General features: G+C 55.9%; 5 protein-coding genes across 5 annotated transcripts; 3 read left to right on the top strand and 2 right to left on the bottom strand.

The window, feature by feature from the left end:
• Positions 1-1,994: 1,994 nt before the first annotated feature.
• On the top strand, positions 1,995-2,495 carry GLRG_03378 (uncharacterized protein; the record flags this gene model as incomplete). The annotated part of the gene is made up of 1 exon (XM_008094063.1): positions 1,995-2,495. The coding sequence occupies one exon, from the start codon at positions 1,995-1,997 to the stop codon at positions 2,493-2,495; it is 501 nt and encodes a 166-aa protein (XP_008092254.1).
• Positions 2,496-2,695: 200 nt separating this feature from the next.
• On the top strand, positions 2,696-4,085 carry GLRG_03377 (uncharacterized protein; the record flags this gene model as incomplete). Its single annotated transcript, XM_008094062.1, has 2 exons — positions 2,696-3,403; positions 3,471-4,085. 2 exons carry the CDS (start codon positions 2,696-2,698, stop codon positions 4,083-4,085), a joined length of 1,323 nt encoding a protein of 440 aa, XP_008092253.1.
• Positions 4,086-9,390: 5,305 nt separating this feature from the next.
• GLRG_03376 (multicopper oxidase) lies at positions 9,391-11,232 on the top strand (the record flags this gene model as incomplete). Its single annotated transcript, XM_008094061.1, has 3 exons — positions 9,391-9,591; positions 9,645-9,937; positions 10,002-11,232. 3 exons carry the CDS (start codon positions 9,391-9,393, stop codon positions 11,230-11,232), a joined length of 1,725 nt encoding a protein of 574 aa, XP_008092252.1.
• A 1,838-nt stretch (positions 11,233-13,070) lies between these two features.
• GLRG_03375 (uncharacterized protein) lies at positions 13,071-13,480 on the bottom strand (the record flags this gene model as incomplete). Its single annotated transcript, XM_008094060.1, has 2 exons — positions 13,071-13,283; positions 13,388-13,480. The coding sequence occupies 2 exons, from the start codon at positions 13,478-13,480 to the stop codon at positions 13,071-13,073; spliced, it is 306 nt and encodes a 101-aa protein (XP_008092251.1).
• A 1,170-nt stretch (positions 13,481-14,650) lies between these two features.
• GLRG_03374 (cytidine and deoxycytidylate deaminase zinc-binding region) lies at positions 14,651-16,217 on the bottom strand (the record flags this gene model as incomplete). The annotated part of the gene is made up of 3 exons (XM_008094059.1): positions 14,651-14,704; positions 14,764-16,109; positions 16,196-16,217. The coding sequence occupies 3 exons, from the start codon at positions 16,215-16,217 to the stop codon at positions 14,651-14,653; spliced, it is 1,422 nt and encodes a 473-aa protein (XP_008092250.1).
• Between the last annotated feature and the right edge of the window lie 413 nt (positions 16,218-16,630).

Below are 16,630 nucleotides of genomic sequence, written 5' to 3'. Positions count from 1 at the left end.
ACATAAGATAGAAAAGTGTAGGTAAACTCGGTCGTGAAGTAGGCCGGAGTATGCTGGCTCTGGCCTAGATGGGGACATGGTTGCCGGTGGACAACAAGACCTGCAACTTGTTAACAAGGGGGCGGCAGGGCGCTTATAGATGTCGTGTAATTCTTGTGATAGGCCTCCTGAGAATAACCCGTCTTCAATGCTGTCCTTCTAATGTCCCGCCTCACGGCAAGATTGCATGTGCCAAAGAACCAACCCCTTTAATCGCCTACGTCTTTGTGGGGTTCGTTGACATCTTGACGCTCAGCTAGATAGTTACATGTTGACGATATGGACGAACCTGTCCGGGATTTGTGATATTTCGTCGTGGAGTTGTTGGCCAGCGCGGTAGGCCAGCAGGAGACCGGATTCCTGAGAGATCCCCTAACCATCCCTACCTAGTCGAAAGGAAATGGAGATATCCATGGTTTCAACCAAAGGCACGGCGTTCGCTGAACTATCGGGCAAAGACTAGGTCCTTTTCGAACTTCTCCTGCGATGGCTTTTAGCTGACACGTGGCCCTCGATTCTAGGAATACTTGTTTCGCCTTTTACACCTATAAACGATTGCCCCGTTGTCTTAAAAAGCGGCAGATGTGTCTGGAGCGTCTATAGGGACATGGAAAAGGGGCAGTTTTTGCACCGGCGTCTACTTCCCGGTGGTTCTTCGGACGTATCTAGTATATTTCAACCAAGACTCGGCGCTAGATGATGGAAGCACGTTCGGATTGGAACGCATCAAGGACGACTGCGTGTCTCTGGTCCGGGTCACCAGGATTGACACGCCGGCTTCGAGGACAGACGTGGCATCCCCATACTCACGCCGAGGCCCTTGGCGGCAACACTGAGCTTAGGTAATACCAGAGGGGGCTTCGATATCTCATAGGCGAAAGTGGTACATAGTCAAGGCCAGCAGATGTAAGAGGAAGCTGATTCAGGACGAGCTTGGTAGTCCAATCGTACATTGAATGCCAAATCCGCTTGGCTTTCTGTTTTGCTTGCCTCGTCTGTCTGAGCCTACCAATCCGCAAAAGTGGCAGATGGGCCACGGCATGTGCCACCCGCTGTCCCTCCTTCCGAGTGTCACCGCGGGAAGAGAGGCGGAAAGAGGATGGGGGGGGGAAGGTGCGTTGCACTGCGCAGACGAGCCTATAAGATGTAACCAGATCACGTGGAGACGAAACCGGTGCCGTCAGCCCATACCCCACGCCCGCTACTGCTGCATCGTACTTTCATGCGCCGTTGTTTTTAAACCCCAAAAGAGAAAGCAACCACCGCGGCCCGAATCCGAGACGTCTAGCCTGCAGCTACTCAGGCAGGCTTGTGGCCGCCAACGCATCTGTGCAGGAATGTGCTCATAGAGACGGCCTTAATGTGTTAACTTCGCGAGCGAATGAGGCGTCTGGGCACGTTCGTGATCCGGGGGGAGATCGAATCGAATGAAGAGCCTGCATGGCTTCCGCGACGGAATCCCCTTCACGGCATCACACCAGGATGCTTGACGCTGACTTTGGAAGCAGGGCGGTGTCTGCCAACCCAATGGTACCCGGTCGATTGGCTGGTAGCTGCATCACGATGCGGTACGGGAGGGAGGGAGTGAGGGACTACCTCATGGTTGCAATGCCTGCTTCTCACCACTGGCCCATCGGTCTCTCTTGTGTCTCGCAGCTCGTCCGCCGCGAACAAGAAACCAGATCTGGGGTTTTAGTCGCACCGAGCATGCGGATCATTGGCTATGGTCCCAACTGGCTAACGAGAGGTTGACATTTGCAGCCTGTTTAACCCGATAAGACAAAAACAAATGCAAAAATGAGGCTTGCAAGGCAGAATTGCAGTTCTGACGGTCCAGATACCCCGCTCCTGATCGTACCTCAAAACCGCAGAGCAATCGGGCATTCCTCAGCACTGTCTGTTCCGGTCATCCTCTGTCTTCCTACTCAATCGCAGTGAACGACCTCTTGTGCAAGATGGCTTCCTCTCCTGACATGGCCGGCATCGCCAACCTAGGCAGCCAGCTCGCTACGAAGCTGGTGGCTTACGAGATCGGCACGTCGCGTTCGGACTATTCGATCCATAGGCTGGTCGAGGATATCTTCGCAACTACAACAGCACTCGGTGAGCTTCGAGAGTTCCTCGCTGCTGACGCTAGCGCGGCGTTACCTGTCTACAAGCGTGCCGGACGTGAAGCCATTGAAGATCTCGCAACGCGATGCGGCAAAGTCTACACCACCATCATCCGTATCATTTACCGAGCCAGTCTCGCTGCCAAGGTTGTCGAAGGTGTTGATTTTGAGGCGCTTAGCCCCCAGGATCTGAAACCTTCCAGGCTCATCGCCATCCAGGCCAACATCAAGTGGGGGTCGGTATCAGACGCTTTTGACGACTGCAGAGACCAGTTGCGCTGGCTCAAGCCCAGTCTTTTGCTGCACCTACAAGTGGCCAATATCGCACACCTGCAGACCACGTGAGCCCTCCTACCTGTCGACCTACTCGTATTGTGTTGCTAACGCTGCCGTGAAGATTCAGAGCTCCTGGAAGTTTCGACGATGAGTTGGCCTCGAGGGCGCTAGCAATTCGGATGCTGACGCGCAAGGTGAGGATCGCTAGGTCAATTGTCAAAGCTGCCGAAAGGAAGGAGAGACTGGCATTGTCAGACAAATCTGACACCATGAGCGTTACTTCTGACGCGCCATCTTCAAAAGGCGACGATTCCAAAGATGATACAGTATCCTGGATGTCTGGCAAAACGGCCAAAGACTCAACCGTGCCGTCCATCCGTGGCGATAAGACAGTTGGGAAGGCTGATGTACCTCCTGTCTCGAATCCTGTCGCGCCACCTCCGCCTCCGCATCTCGCTCCAAAAAGTTTCTGGCACCAGCCTCGGGACGGGGGTCCTGATGCCAGCCCTGTTGAAATCAAATTGCTGGCCCCGAAGCGCCGGTTCCCGGTCGAAGTCTTCAAGAGCATGGGGAAATGGGTCAAGGGTCTCTTCCGCCGCAATACCACCCTTGGCCTCAACGACATGGAATTGGAGGCGACCATTCTGAGACACGGGCCGTTACGCGAGCAGGTCCTGGCATTTGAGCAGAATATGCTACGCCTGGAACTGAAGCGCATCCTAAAGCGCCGTTCCGATGCCTCCAATGACGCGTTGGTCCCCCAAGACAGCCAGATCCGCTCAGCTGTTTCGAACGCCCTCCTGCGTGCTCAGGAGAAGGACGGAAGGGTGAGACAGCTGATCACTGTCGATCTCGAAACGCAGCCCGATGTCGCCGTTGTATTTATGTCTGTCAAGCCCGCCCTGGAGCCTGTCCACATGACAGACGTCCTCGGCCGCAAGTACGATCTACCATATGAGCTGTGTCGGACTGTTCAAGTAAGTCCCACTTCCCAAGATGGCATGCGTCGACCATGTAAGAAACTGACGTGCATTCTTCTGTCAGGGTGCGCGTATGTGCATCCGCGAACGCTTCAAAGATGTTAACAGGCTGTGGCCCATCGTGAGGGATGGAGCATTCGAAGTTGTCGACGAGGAAGACACCGTCATCATACCAGAGGCGTGGGCAACAACAATTAAGCCAGGGGCCGTTGTCAAGATGCGCGTCTCAGCATTCAGCGATGGCGGAAAACTCGCCCCGCACGTAAATCAAGGACGTGAGCTCCTCACCTGGGCCGGGCCTTGGGCGGGGCCGTCCTTCCACATACCTCCGGGTATGTCTCCGCCTATGGGGCCGAGACGTTTCCCTCCCCCTTCGAGGCCCCTGCCAGGCATGGGCAGGCCGCCACCACGGCCGCCTATGCAGCCGGTCATTGTCAGCATGACCCCGAAGGCCGCTACCAGATACAAGCTCGGCTTTGAGCTGGATTTTGGCTCCCCTTTGACCCGCGAGGAGGACCTCGGCGAGGACCGCAAGGACCTCGGAGCGTGGGTCGCTCTGTGGACCTACGCCACGGACACCAACTTCGCCACCGACTCAGGAGGCATTCCGTCGTACGACGACGCCTCGTCAATCAGTTCCGGGTCGTCCTCGTCTTCCTCGGATTTCATCGTCGACTGATTTCCCGTACCTGGTTGCCGTCGTCTGGCTTTTCCTCGGAGGGTTGGTGCTTTCCAATTGTTTCCAGGCGTCACTCCTTCTCGCCCCAGGGCTCGGTGCCTTATGATGATGCCGTGATATGATAGTTTTTTTGATCTTGGAATTGACGCGCTCTTTTTTGTGACTGACCCGTTCCTCGCTTGACGTGTCTCGTTCCCATTCGTGTCAATGTCCCACACACTGTACGGTCTTGATTCACCAGAATGGTCTGACTATCGATTCTTTAACTCATCTTCTCCACATGAACGGTCACGGGAATCTGATTCAGAAGAAACTCAGTGGCTAGCCCCTGCTGGATCGTCTCGCTTCCCTGTGATATACAATGACCAAACCATACTTCTTTTCGTTATTTTATATAGATGGAAAAGAGGAAGAAGAGGAAGAAAATGTATTTGGGCCATTCGCCTTCGTACCAACGCCCATGTTCCTTTCCGGCACGCAACAAGTTGCGCAGGCATCACCGAGTAAGCGCCAGCAACGAAGCCACCAGATGCAACATGGCTGGAGCGCGATGCCGCATTCTAGGCCGTCAACGAACTCAGCTAATGTGCCATTTCGCACGGGTTGTGATGCCGACTTTAGTAGATTGGCATGTATTTGCGGCGGAGCGCTCACGTCTTGTACTGTGATACTAGGGGGGAGGGGGCTCCCATCCAGGCGCGAACCAGGACAGCAACGCCCGTTTGCCCGTCAAAGTCTTCTTGTACCATCTATCCGTGCTTGATAGGGGTGAGGGCATGCATCTCCTTACACAGCGCGAAGAACAAGGAGAGGGGACCTCGTCGTTTGGGCGGTTCCAGCCGCAGAATCAAGCGTTCTTTTCCCCTCCTGCTTAGGGAATACAGATCAAAGTCGTTTCGGGTGGCTACATATCTTGGCACGCGCAGACACAATAATATATGGGAGGGGCCAAGATGGCCAAACGCTGGTCAGCCGCTAAAAGAATTGACGATAGGGAAAAAAAAAAAGATGTCCCAATTGCGGCTCAAAAAGAAGCCAAGTCGTTCAGATTAGAGTTGGAGGTTCCGCACCTAAAACGGAAGGTGGCAGCGGCGGCCCGGCAGAGTGGGACCAGTGCACACACCAACTCGGAAGCCGGCGTCCGTTGCTGGGGGCGCGAGGATGGGGCCGGAACAAGGAAGGCATCGTTGCCGCTCGGCTGCCAGGGGCACTTGGCCAAAAACGGCTGGGATAGTAAAATTAGAGAGATGTCAATCGGAAAAAGGGGCAACCTTGGAAAAGGCAAGGTGGCGCTGGAACGTCCCTCGGTTCACGACCTAAGGAACGCTCTAGCTTATCGTTGGCGGCTGCTGTGGCGGTCGAAAGATGAGAGTTTAAACGGTTCGCTCAGGCCTAGGACAGTTTATATGTGATACGCCTCGATTGCATCGGCAGTGCACCCTGGGCCTACATGATGCTACGCACTGGCACCTGGTTTCTTGCATACGAGAAACTGGATCGGTTCATGCAAACTATCGACTTGGAATTGTGTTCCGTCAGCGAAACTGCATACTGGCCCTTCTGGCTGCGTCATGTTCCATGATCCGTGCAATCATCGAGGTGGTGGTAGCTGAGTCAAAGCGCGCTTCACCGCCGGCGTGCCTATCATCAAGAACCTGAAGCGTTGATGCGAAATAGTAGCATTAAGTGACAGACCTCGTAAACATTAGCAGGACCAATAAGCGCTGATAAAGACTGCCAGGAATGCAATCCGGTAACAGTCCTGCCCAAAATGAGACACGTCACAACGGTGAGTTGGGGAGACACGGAGGTGGAAAAAGAAAGAAGGGACCGTTTCGAGAGCTGGGGTTAAAGCTCGTATTTCGAACTGAGCGGGGTGCAGTCGATGGTGATCCCAGATCGTGCACGAAGGCTCATTTATTGTACAGTAACGTAACGCGGGGAACCGGGGCAGGCAGCCCTTCTGGAGTGGAAACGGCGGGACCTCGTGGAAGGTGACAAACATGCCCGTCAGTACCTTGGATTGTGCCCGATGACCCGGCCAGGAAGAAGCCGCATGGGAAGCAATCCTCTCGTTCGCTGGCCCAATCGATATCTTTCGGGCCTATGATGTTACGACCTAGCCGATGACCCAATAGCCTGAGGCGAATCGCAGACGACAGAGACTGGCTCGAGCCATGTGGCCACATTGATGGCGATACGAGCTGTCGCAGTGCTGAGGGAGGGGGGCGGAATTCCTTCGACCAAAAAGGGGGTGCCTGAAAACGCCAATATTGGCAAAGGTGGCATGGATCGATAGAAGGGGAATGCTCGCAACTGTGGTGCAACATCTGACGAACCTCTGCCAACAGAGATCATACGAGCCATATACATGTCATGGTGCTCAAGGACTTCGGAGCGGTAGACGGGTCGGACTTGGCCTCGAAGTACGAAGGAAGGGTACGTGAAGTGGTGGACTTGACCTAAGACAAAGCTTACAGGTTGGCGAGGCAGGGGTCATTGAATGAGGTGAGCGAGAGCACCATACGAGAAGAAGAAGAAGAGAATTAACGGGCGGTGAGGGGCGGTCGTAATCCGGGCGCGCGAGAAGCTGACGCAGTGCCGTAGTCGACAGTGTATCGGAGCTATCTGCCTGCCATGGGCGGCTAAGAAGCATCTCCGGACTACTACGCTGTGAGATTCGGCCGAGCTTTGCAGTGAAAAGCAATAGAGAGAAGGGGAGCTCGTCGTTCCAACCCGTTCAAGTTTGCGTGCGTCATGCGTTGTTCGTTAGTACGATCGCGTGTGTGTGTAGGAGACTGACTAGAGCCGGCGCTTGAGCCGCTGCCGTCGCGGCCAAAAAGGCTAGGTAAACGAAGGCAGCGACGACGACGGCAACACCGACTGACATATTGCATCTCCTGGTGCCTTGAGCGGTGAGTCTGTGTGTTGTGTTACCTATGTCTGTGTCTGTGTCTGTCTGTGGCCTGAGGCACTAAGCTTTTCTTGACATGGATGTTGGGCGTGTCAGGTCAATACGTACCTGCCTGTGCGGCATACTACCTACCTACCTACCTAAGGTACCTACCTAGGTATGTAGGTATGCAAGTAGTAAGAGGGACCACATTGAATACGTACCTCCACGCCTTCTTCCATCAGACCTGAATTAATAGCCCGGAGCAAGTGCCGACCTACACTGTGTGGCTGTTGACACATGCCAACTGCCGTCACACCTTCCTCGCGCCGCGTCACAGTGCCTGTTGTTGGACAGACTGTGCACACGCTCCTTCCCCCTCACCATACCTACTACGTAGCTAGCTACTCCTTCATGTCAGCTTTGCCCCGGTCACAGCCTTCCCGCGGTTACCACCCAACAACAACAACCCCAATTCCGACGTCGCGTCGCAATACCCGCCAACTCAAGTAAGCTTCTTTTTTCGAACCCTTTCAACGTCATTCGCCAAGCACCGGTATTGCGTCCTGCACCTCATCATCCCATCTCCCATGTCCTTGGATTCTTGTCAAGGTATCCTGGTCGAGAAGCGGCTGACTCCTCCTCTCCACATCAGACCATCATCGTCTGGTCCCGTCTTCTTTCGTCTCGATGCACTACTATCTACTTAGTAGCCAGTCTGGTGTGCTGCAGGGCAACAACCACAGTGCCAACCACCTGGTGGAGGATTCCCTCCCAAGCATTTTCTTACCTAGCTAACCCTAAAAATAGCCCCCAAAGACCCTATGTTCGGGACGGCAGCCTCAACAGTCGGGTGAATCTCAGTACTGAGATGACCAGAGCAGATGGCGCTCGATACGAGACACCGGCCATGTTGCTGAGTACATGATCCGGAAAGGGCTGGCTCCAATACACCTCGATTCGCCTACCAACCATGCAGCACCCTGCATTCGCTCGATGGTGCTGGCCTGCCCTGAGTGTAATTCACCTGGTCCGACGTTCCCGTCTCTGGACTGGCTCCATCGTTCTGCTCCTGTAGGGTCCGATCACCTCACTAACCACTTGACATGCATCAGGAATCATGCTTTTGCTTTTTCCATATTCTGCCCTCGTATCTGCGAACCTGGTCCCCGATTTCACCTTCCCCTGCCTAGCCATCCATTTCCACCTCACCGCCGAGCACCTGTCCTGTCACCGATAATATCACTTTGGTCTTGCTACGGTCGACTTCTGTTCACTAAACCCCTCTGCCGAATGGGCCGCCATGGCACCTTCACACCGTTGATGCATTCCGTTTCTGACTCGCCGGCCTAACGGGCTCCCCCGCCACGTTGCGTTTCTCCGAATCCTGCAAGGCTTACATCTGGACTGATACCGTCCACTATTGCTGCCGGTTCTCCCATCTATGCATCGCCATGTGATGCCGGCTTTCCATTCCGTCCCGGTCCCCGACCAGTCACGCCGCGTGCTTCTTGGATGCGGTCATACCCCTACTGGCCGCTACGAGAGTCCATTCCCCCGTGATCACCTCGGGACCTCCAAATTATCATTGCAAGCTGGCAATCATGGCGGATGTTATGCTGACAGTCGTCTGCAAGTCGAGCCAAGCGCCCGACGAGACGTTGCGACCCGATTGGCGTATACTCATCCATGAGTGCCGGACCATGTTATGACATATGGCTCGCCTCCGAGAGGCCTGTCAGCCCATTCCTTCCTTCATCTCTGCCTCCGCCCCACGAACAAATCAAAGCTTGGCTGTGGTTCATATTCGTAGGGCAGAGTTTAGCGTTGTCAAATACGGATATTGGGCCCAATTTGGGGATCTGACACGATCGCTCCCCGCTAGCCAAGTCTGTTGCTTTCCGTCTGCCTAGCTACTGCCCCTCCCCCCTCCTGGCTAAGCCGGCGCTCAGCCTCACCCGCAATTATTCACAACTGACGTCTCCATACTACACATCTAGTGCTGGCTCAAAGCTGACCTGAAGCATGGTGCATAGACCATACCGTCTTCGTAGTACCGCACGATCGTCCCCACTTCCAAGACGCCTTGGCTTATTGCTCCCTCCATGTCAGAAGGAGTCAAGGTTGCTGCTTGAGGGACAGGGGTGGATGCACCTCATCTCAACTCACACGTCTTCTCACTTGCATCATGGCATAGCTGAAAGACCGCATGCCACTCGGCGTCCTTACACATGCAAGTGCGTCAAGACTATTGATTTTCTTCCCCAAAAAGATGCCCACGTCTAGTACGAGGCATCGTGCTGGTACACAATGTGTATATAACACCTTCTATCCGTCCGATATTTCGACGAGAATTCAGATCATCAACTCACTCGCTCATATCCTACTCGTTTTTGTTCTTCCACTCTCACCATGTTTTCCACAGTACTGAGCTCTAGCCTTGGGGCTGTTCTCTTTGCCTCTCTCGCACAGGCCAACCCCATTCGTTCAGTCGAACCAAGGCAGGCAGGTTGCGGCTCCAATGGTCCTGGTAATCGGGCCTGCTGGAACGGAAACTTTGGCATCAACTCGGATTTCGAGATCACCGCACCACCCCAGGGAAAGTTGAGAACAGTAAGCATCTCTTTCTTCCCGACGCATCATCGCGTGTGCTGAGAAATGTGCAGTTTGACTTCACAGTTAGCAACTTGACCGACATCGCACCAGATGGCGTCCATAGGCCGGCCATGCTAATTAACAACCAATTCCCCGGTCCGACGATCGAAGCGGACTGGGGTGACTTTGTTCAAATCCACGTGCACAACCAGCTCCAGAACAATGGCACCTCTTTCCATTGGCACGGCATGCACCAGCGCAATTCGAACGACCAGGATGGCGCCAACGGCGTCACCGAGTGCCCCATCCCTCCCGGGCAGAGCAGGACGTACTCTTTCCAGCTCACGCAGTACGGCACATCATGGTAAGCGTGTTTCTTTGTACAAGAAGATTCGGGCGGGACCCACATGCTCACCCGCACTCCGCAGGTACCATAGCCACTTTTCTTCCCAGTACGGCAACGGCGTGGTCGGCTCCATCAAGATCAACGGCCCGGCGTCTGCAGATTACGACATCGACCTTGGCCCGTATCCCATCACCGACTGGTACTACGAAACCGCGGACCGTCTCGAGCGCCAGGCCGAGCTCGTGTCGGGCGGGGGTCCGCCGGCCAGCGACAACATTCTGTTCAACGGCAAGAACATCAACCCCTTCGGCCCGGGGGGTCAGTATCAGAAGACCAGGTTGACACCGGGCAAGAAGCACCTTCTCAGACTCATCAACACTTCTGTCGATAACACCTTCACCGTGTCACTGGTTGGCCACAACTTCACCGTAATTGCCACTGATCTCGTGCCTGTCAAGCCCGTCGTCAAAGATAGCCTTTTCATGACTGTTGGTCAGCGATACGATGTCATCATTGAAGCCAACAAGGCGGTTGAGAACTACTGGTTCAATGCAACCGTCGGCGGGGGTGGCTTTTGTGGAGTGACCAAGAACCCGCACCCCGCGTCCGTGTTCTTCTACGATGGTGCTCCCGATAGACTCCCTGTCGACCAGGGCACACCTCCCGCCAACTTGGGCTGCGTAGATACTACAGGATTCACCCCTATCCTCCCTAGGACCGCACCCAAAGACGAGTTCGACCTGAACAAGAAGATTCTTGACGTCAACCTCGCCCAACCGACCATTGACGGCACCCAGGTCTTCCGCTGGACGGTCAGCGGCAGTTCCATTGATATTCAGTGGGGCAAGCCGACCCTCGAGTATGTCGCCGAGGGCAACTCGTCCTGGCCGACGCGCGCCAACATCATTGAGATCCCCCAAGCTTCAGTATGGACGTGGTGGGTCATCGAGAACGAATTCATTCTTCCGCATCCCATCCATCTTCACGGCCACGACTTCCTCTTGCTAGGTACCGGTGACGGGAAGTTCACCAGCTCGGAGACTCTGCAGTTTGACAACCCCACTCGCAGAGACGTCGCGCAACTCCCCGGCGGTGGATGGATGGTGATCGCCTTCAAGACAGATAACCCGGGCGCGTGGCTTATGCATTGCCACATCGCCTGGCATGTCAGCATGGGCCTCAGCGTCCAGTTCCTCGAGCGTAAGGACGACATTTCCCAAGTCTTGGACTTGAAGGCTCTCGCGCCAACCTGCGATGCGTGGAGGAAGTACTACCCGACAGCACCCTGGCCCCAACACGACTCTGGATTGTAAAAAGCGGCTGATTTGGGCTGGCTGAGAGCATCACAGGCAGCACCGGCTGCGTCCAATGGCCTGTGACATATTGCAGCGTGGCGCTTGCCAACACGAGCGCACCATCTTACAAGCGCCGCCGACGCCTCATCCACCGTCATTTTTATACCTCATCCACCGTCATTTTTACACATTGTAGCGGGCTTTCGATCTACTGTCACGTAATCACCCATCCAATGTTGAATACCGAAGGTTCAGGACGGCATGGAACGTGGGCGCTTATGGTCCTGCGCAGAACCACCCCGCCTGTAAAGCAGCCACACCCACCCTGCGACAGGGAGGGAGTGTCGGGCACACACACACACACACACATTCTCCTCACTTGTTTTCAGGATGCGAAGCGATGGTTTGGGGGATAAATAATGTAATCAGTACAGCTGTCGCATTTCATTGGAGTTTTCGTTTGTGGCTTTGGGTTGGGGTTGTCTGGGAGCCAGCGCCTTTTTTCTTTTGTCCGCTACCATCTCATCGTGATCGACACTTGTTATTGGCGTCTGACACGATGCATCGGATGGGTGGGCATTTCTGTATATAATTAGCCAGTATCTATGAAAATATGCGCCTTGTTCCAAGATTTACACTTCTTCTTTTGTTGAATTTGTGTTTGGTTTGGAACACCTGCGCCCTATCAACGAGCTATGCCAATGCAGTAAGCAAACAGTAACCACGCGGATTGGGCGTAGAGGGGGGACACGATGGGCAGGGTCGCCTCGTCTTACGCGGGCGGAAAGGCCGGTCAAATGAAGCAGCCCTCAGCAGCCAAAAGTGCCGAGAGCTGCGGTAGTGGCCGGAGAATATCCACTGATCCGGGATTCTTGATGTCACCCTTTGTCCTTTTGTATACGAGTCCCCTCCCACTTCTCTCTCACCCACTGTGTGTGTGTGTGTGTGTGTGTGGTGTGATATGACTTCAGCCTGCAGGACTACGTTCGCCCGGCCCAGTACCATGGGGGCTTGCGTGCGCTAGGCAGGCATGTCAGCTTCGGTCATGGTTTTTGGACTGGGAAGAAAGGTGTGTGTGTGTGTGTGGCGGTGCGAAAGTGTCAGCTGTCTAGTTTGGGGGTGACAAGGTGAGATTGGTACCGAGCGATGCGGTCCCGGGGCGCTGCGGGAGCTTGGTGGGGTTTAGTGGGGGCCGGACATGGCGGAGGGTCTTTTGGGTCCGGGCGGGGTTCCGGGTGGATTTGAGCCCCCCCCCCCCCCCCCCCCTGTCGGGATCTACGTCTCGATGGGGTGGAATGGACGACACTGGTTTACGGCTTTCTTGTTGAAACCTTTTTGCGGTGGTGCTCTGCGTGGGCGTTCTTGACTCGTTTTTATCTGGCGTTCCTGATGCCGTGTGCGTTCTTGTTCAAGCGCCCTCGTCACGCTTTTGCCGCGATTCGTGGATGCGTTTCTGCTGTGTCTGATGGGAGCTACAAGATAACAACCCGTTCCGTCGCAGATCTCATACCAGACGCCGCTCGAGTCGAACATCAATTATTAACCTTTGCAGTGTTTTGTCCACTGCGTTGGTCGGAGCCGTCTGAGTAGACGTGTTTGCGACGTTTGTGTCGGGCATTAAACCCGCATCGCCTACGCCGTGCGACTGTGAACAACAATGGTCCCGGAGAAGAAAGAAAAAAAAAAATGCGGAGTAAGTTTGCGATCTGAATAGGCAGGTCGACTACAACGGCAGATTCTCTCACACATGTCTATCTAGGGGCCACCCCGCGCGTCCGGATACACGCGCACGGCTTCATTGTATAGGGTGCCGGTGCTCGCCTCTATACAAGTCCAAATGCAAGGAGGGGGGGAGCTCAATCGTCCTCGTCTTCCCCGTCATCCTCGGTGAAACCGGTCGCGTTGAAGTCGTCGTCGTCATCGTCGTCGTCGTTGGCCCTTTCGTCCCGCTTCACCGCCGTACACTCAGAGGGGTCGATCGACGGGCATATAGTCTCCCCTTGCCTCCTCTCAAGGCCGCCGGCCGCCACGTCGGACACGGCGAGTGTCGCTCGGCCAAGTGTGAAAGCCTGGGTGCCATTCAACGTCGTGCCTTTTTTTAGCCATTTGGAACTCGGGAGAACACCGCGGTGTGATGCCCGGGGTGGGGGGGACGGATTCACGGGTTTCTTACCATGCTGAGAGCGACGGCCGGGAGGCCTAGGCGGAGGGAGTGCACGCCATGGCTGGCGGCTAACCCGACGGCAAGGAACGACCGTAGATGCATCGTAGAAAGGAGTTTATATTTTTTTTCCCTCACTCAAGTGAAACCCTTGAGTTGATGGAAAGTGAGAGAATAAGACTAATCAGACGCTAGCTTCATAATAGAAAAAAAGTTGTGACCCGGGAGAAGGGGAGAGGAGATATGCTTTTGCTTTGTCGGGTCTGAACGGACATGTCGCGAAACCTCACGGTTGCTGCCGACGCGGGGTGTCCATCCGTTAAATATTCCCGCTCTCCCCCTGCCACGAGCCGCGGCACGCCGTCGACATGCATCGCCTTCCTTTCCCCGGACTCAGCAGCCGTCCGCGAGAGCTTCCAAGTCCGGGCATGAAACACCGCGTCATGGAGGCCCAAACCGATCGTCTGGTTTCATGCCCGGACGGGAAGAGAGGAGCCTTTCTGAGAGCACTTGTAGGCTGTCGGAGAACGTGTGCGTTCCCTCTGGGAAGGGGGGAAAGGGCCTGCCAAAGGCAACTCGGGCAAAGTCTAAAATGCTCAAGGGCCACCGCCAAGGTCGTCATGCCGCGCCGGGAGCCTTGTAGTTTTGAGAGTTTTATGGGGTCCCGAAATAGACGGAGCCTTTTTCGCGGTCTGGCTCGACAACACAAGCTTTTTCCACAACCGCCCGTTTGGATGGGGGGTGTTGTGAATGTTGGGACTCGGGGGAATTTGCAACTGGATGGGTGCTTTTTGTTCTCTCTCTATCCCTCTCTCTGTCCGTCTCTACGCAGTAAGCGCGGGTACCTTGCTGTCTGGTCGCTGGCCACTGCTATGGACGCTCTTGTGAAACAGACCGCGTTTCCGGCGCGCAAGCCCTCGAAATGCGATGGCGTCGGAGGCGAACTTCGGAGAAGGGCAGCTGGGACTTCGTTGAAGCTTTGGTCAGTTTTTAGGTTTGGCGGGCCGGGCCGCCGCATGATCTGGGCAATTGAAAGAGGACTAGCTGCCATTTTTTCCAGAACCTAGTCGCCGTGACTGCAAGGCAGTTGTGGAAGGTGAAAATGTTCGCACGCGTGAGATATTGCTTTATTAAATTTTTGATATCATTCTTTTTGCCCCGTGACTTTTTTTGGGGGGGGGATGGGCGCTGGGGCGTGACGGACCCCATCTTGGGCCATCAGGGTTCTCCATGGCCAATTATATACAACCTTGTTTTATTTTCCCGACAATCATCTCAGTAAAGCTCCAGGTTTTCCAGATTTTCTAGATGAATCAACCCGTTTGGAGCCTGTCTCCTGTCAGCTGTCTCAAGTCACCGAGGACGGGGTTGTAAGGAAGGCAACTTACCGGAATATACTGCCTCAGGCGGACGCCCGCCTGCGCAAACACGGCCGCCGTCTCCGTGTCCATGCTGTAGCCGTGGGCGTAGACGACTTCCTCGATGCCGACCTGGCAGATCTTGATGCTGCAGGTCAGGCACGGGCACGTGTCGCAGTAGAGCACGGCGCCGTCGCGGATGCGCTCGCGGCCGGCCTCGAGCAGGGCGTTCTCCTCGGCGTGGATGCACAGGCAGGTGGACAGGCCGACGCCGGACGAGTTGCCCGAGTTGCAGCGGGCGCAGCCGCCGTCGGAGCAGTTGCGCAGGCCGCGCGGGGTGCCGTTGTAGCCGGTGGAGATGACGCGCTTCTCGCGGCCGACGAGGACGGCGCCGACGCGGCGCTTCATGCAGTTGGAGCGCAGCGAGGCCAGCTCAGCGAGCGACATGAAGTAGGCGTCCCAGCTCGGGCGCAGGCGGACGGGGTCGGCGAGCTGCAGCTTGCCGAGGGTGGCGTAGAGGTGGGCGAGGGAGGACGAGGTGTTGACGAGGCGGACGGTGGCGCGGGAGATGAGGGGCTGCAGGCCGCCGTGCGGGTCGTAGAGGTGGCGGTCGGAGGCGAGGGCGAAGGACTCGAGGGTGCAGTGCGGATTGTGCAGCGCGCGGAAGCGGGCGTGGCGGACCGTCAGCGGGGCGTCGACGGAGACGAGCATGAAGAAGGGGCGGCGGGAGAGGGCGTCGAGGACGGCCTCGTTGTGCACGTTGGTCGTGACGAAGCGGGACTGCCAGCGCGTCGTGACGTAGTCCAGAAGGGCGTCGGCGGAGGCGAAGGAGAGCTCGCCGGGTGCCGCGGCGCGGAAGCCGTTGGTGGCCGGCTGTTGTGGCGGGGGAGGGTGCGGCATGTTCTTCCTCGTCACGAGAGAGAAAGCGTTGACGATCATGAAACGCTCGCCGGCCTGCCGCGCCGGGCTTTCAGAGGTTCCTTTGCCGTTGACGTTGCCGTTGCCGTTGACGTTGCCATTACCATTGCCGTTGACGTTGCCGTTACCATTGCCGTTGACGGCGAGGGCGGTCTCTTGGACAGGGAGAGGGCAGTCCACCTTGAAATGACCCTTTTGTTTGCAGTTGAAGCAATACGGGCCCTTCTTCTTCTTCCCCTTGGTGTCGGTGGAAGACTGCTGCTGCTGCTGCTGCTGAGGAGCCCTCGACTCTTCGTTGCCGGTGGTGGGCGGGGCGGGTTCCGGCTCCGGCTCCGGAGCACTGTAGGACGGAGTCTCGTCACGCGGCAGAGTTGTTGAGGGGTTGTCCAGACGAAGCAGCTTGAAGCCGTGATGCTCGACCAGGTACTGGGCGACGGTCTTCTTGCCGGCGCAGATGCCTGTTCAGTGTTAGAGAAGCGATTCCCACCTCATGTACAAAGGGAGGGGACGGCGGAGCTTGGCTCAACCCTCCGAGGAAACTCACCGCCGCAGATTCCGATGAGCATCTTGACTAAAACGTTGACCTTCCAAATTGGAGAAACCTAGGTAAATGATTGGGGAGCTTGTCCCCTTGTACGCGTGAATTAAGAGCTGCAACGAGTTCCGGGCTGTTTGCTGGCTGCGTATACGGATACGACGAAATGCAGACAGGCTTTTGCAGGTCAGCCTGGCAACCAGTGTCCAATCGAAAGGCCACGACGCGAAGTCCCCTTCCCTTGCATCTTGCATGAACGCGTCTCCACGCGTAAATGGAATTTCCGCTTCGGGCCCGATCGGTCTAGCACGTCCCGCGTTCAGTCCATCGGACCGAGATCTCCCGATGTTTAGCCGACCGGACCTTGTAGGGCATGACATAACCCCGTGCACCGAGCTCCCCCACCTTGGAAGTCCAGCTGGGCAGCTGCTCTTCTGGAGGGGC

Source organism: Colletotrichum graminicola (assembly GCF_000149035.1).
Source record: "Colletotrichum graminicola M1.001 genomic scaffold supercont1.10, whole genome shotgun sequence".
Taxonomy (NCBI): Eukaryota; Fungi; Ascomycota; class Sordariomycetes; order Glomerellales; family Glomerellaceae; genus Colletotrichum; species Colletotrichum graminicola.
The sequence above is the reverse complement of the archived record's forward strand: the minus strand, read 5'-3'. Positions and strand labels throughout refer to the sequence as shown.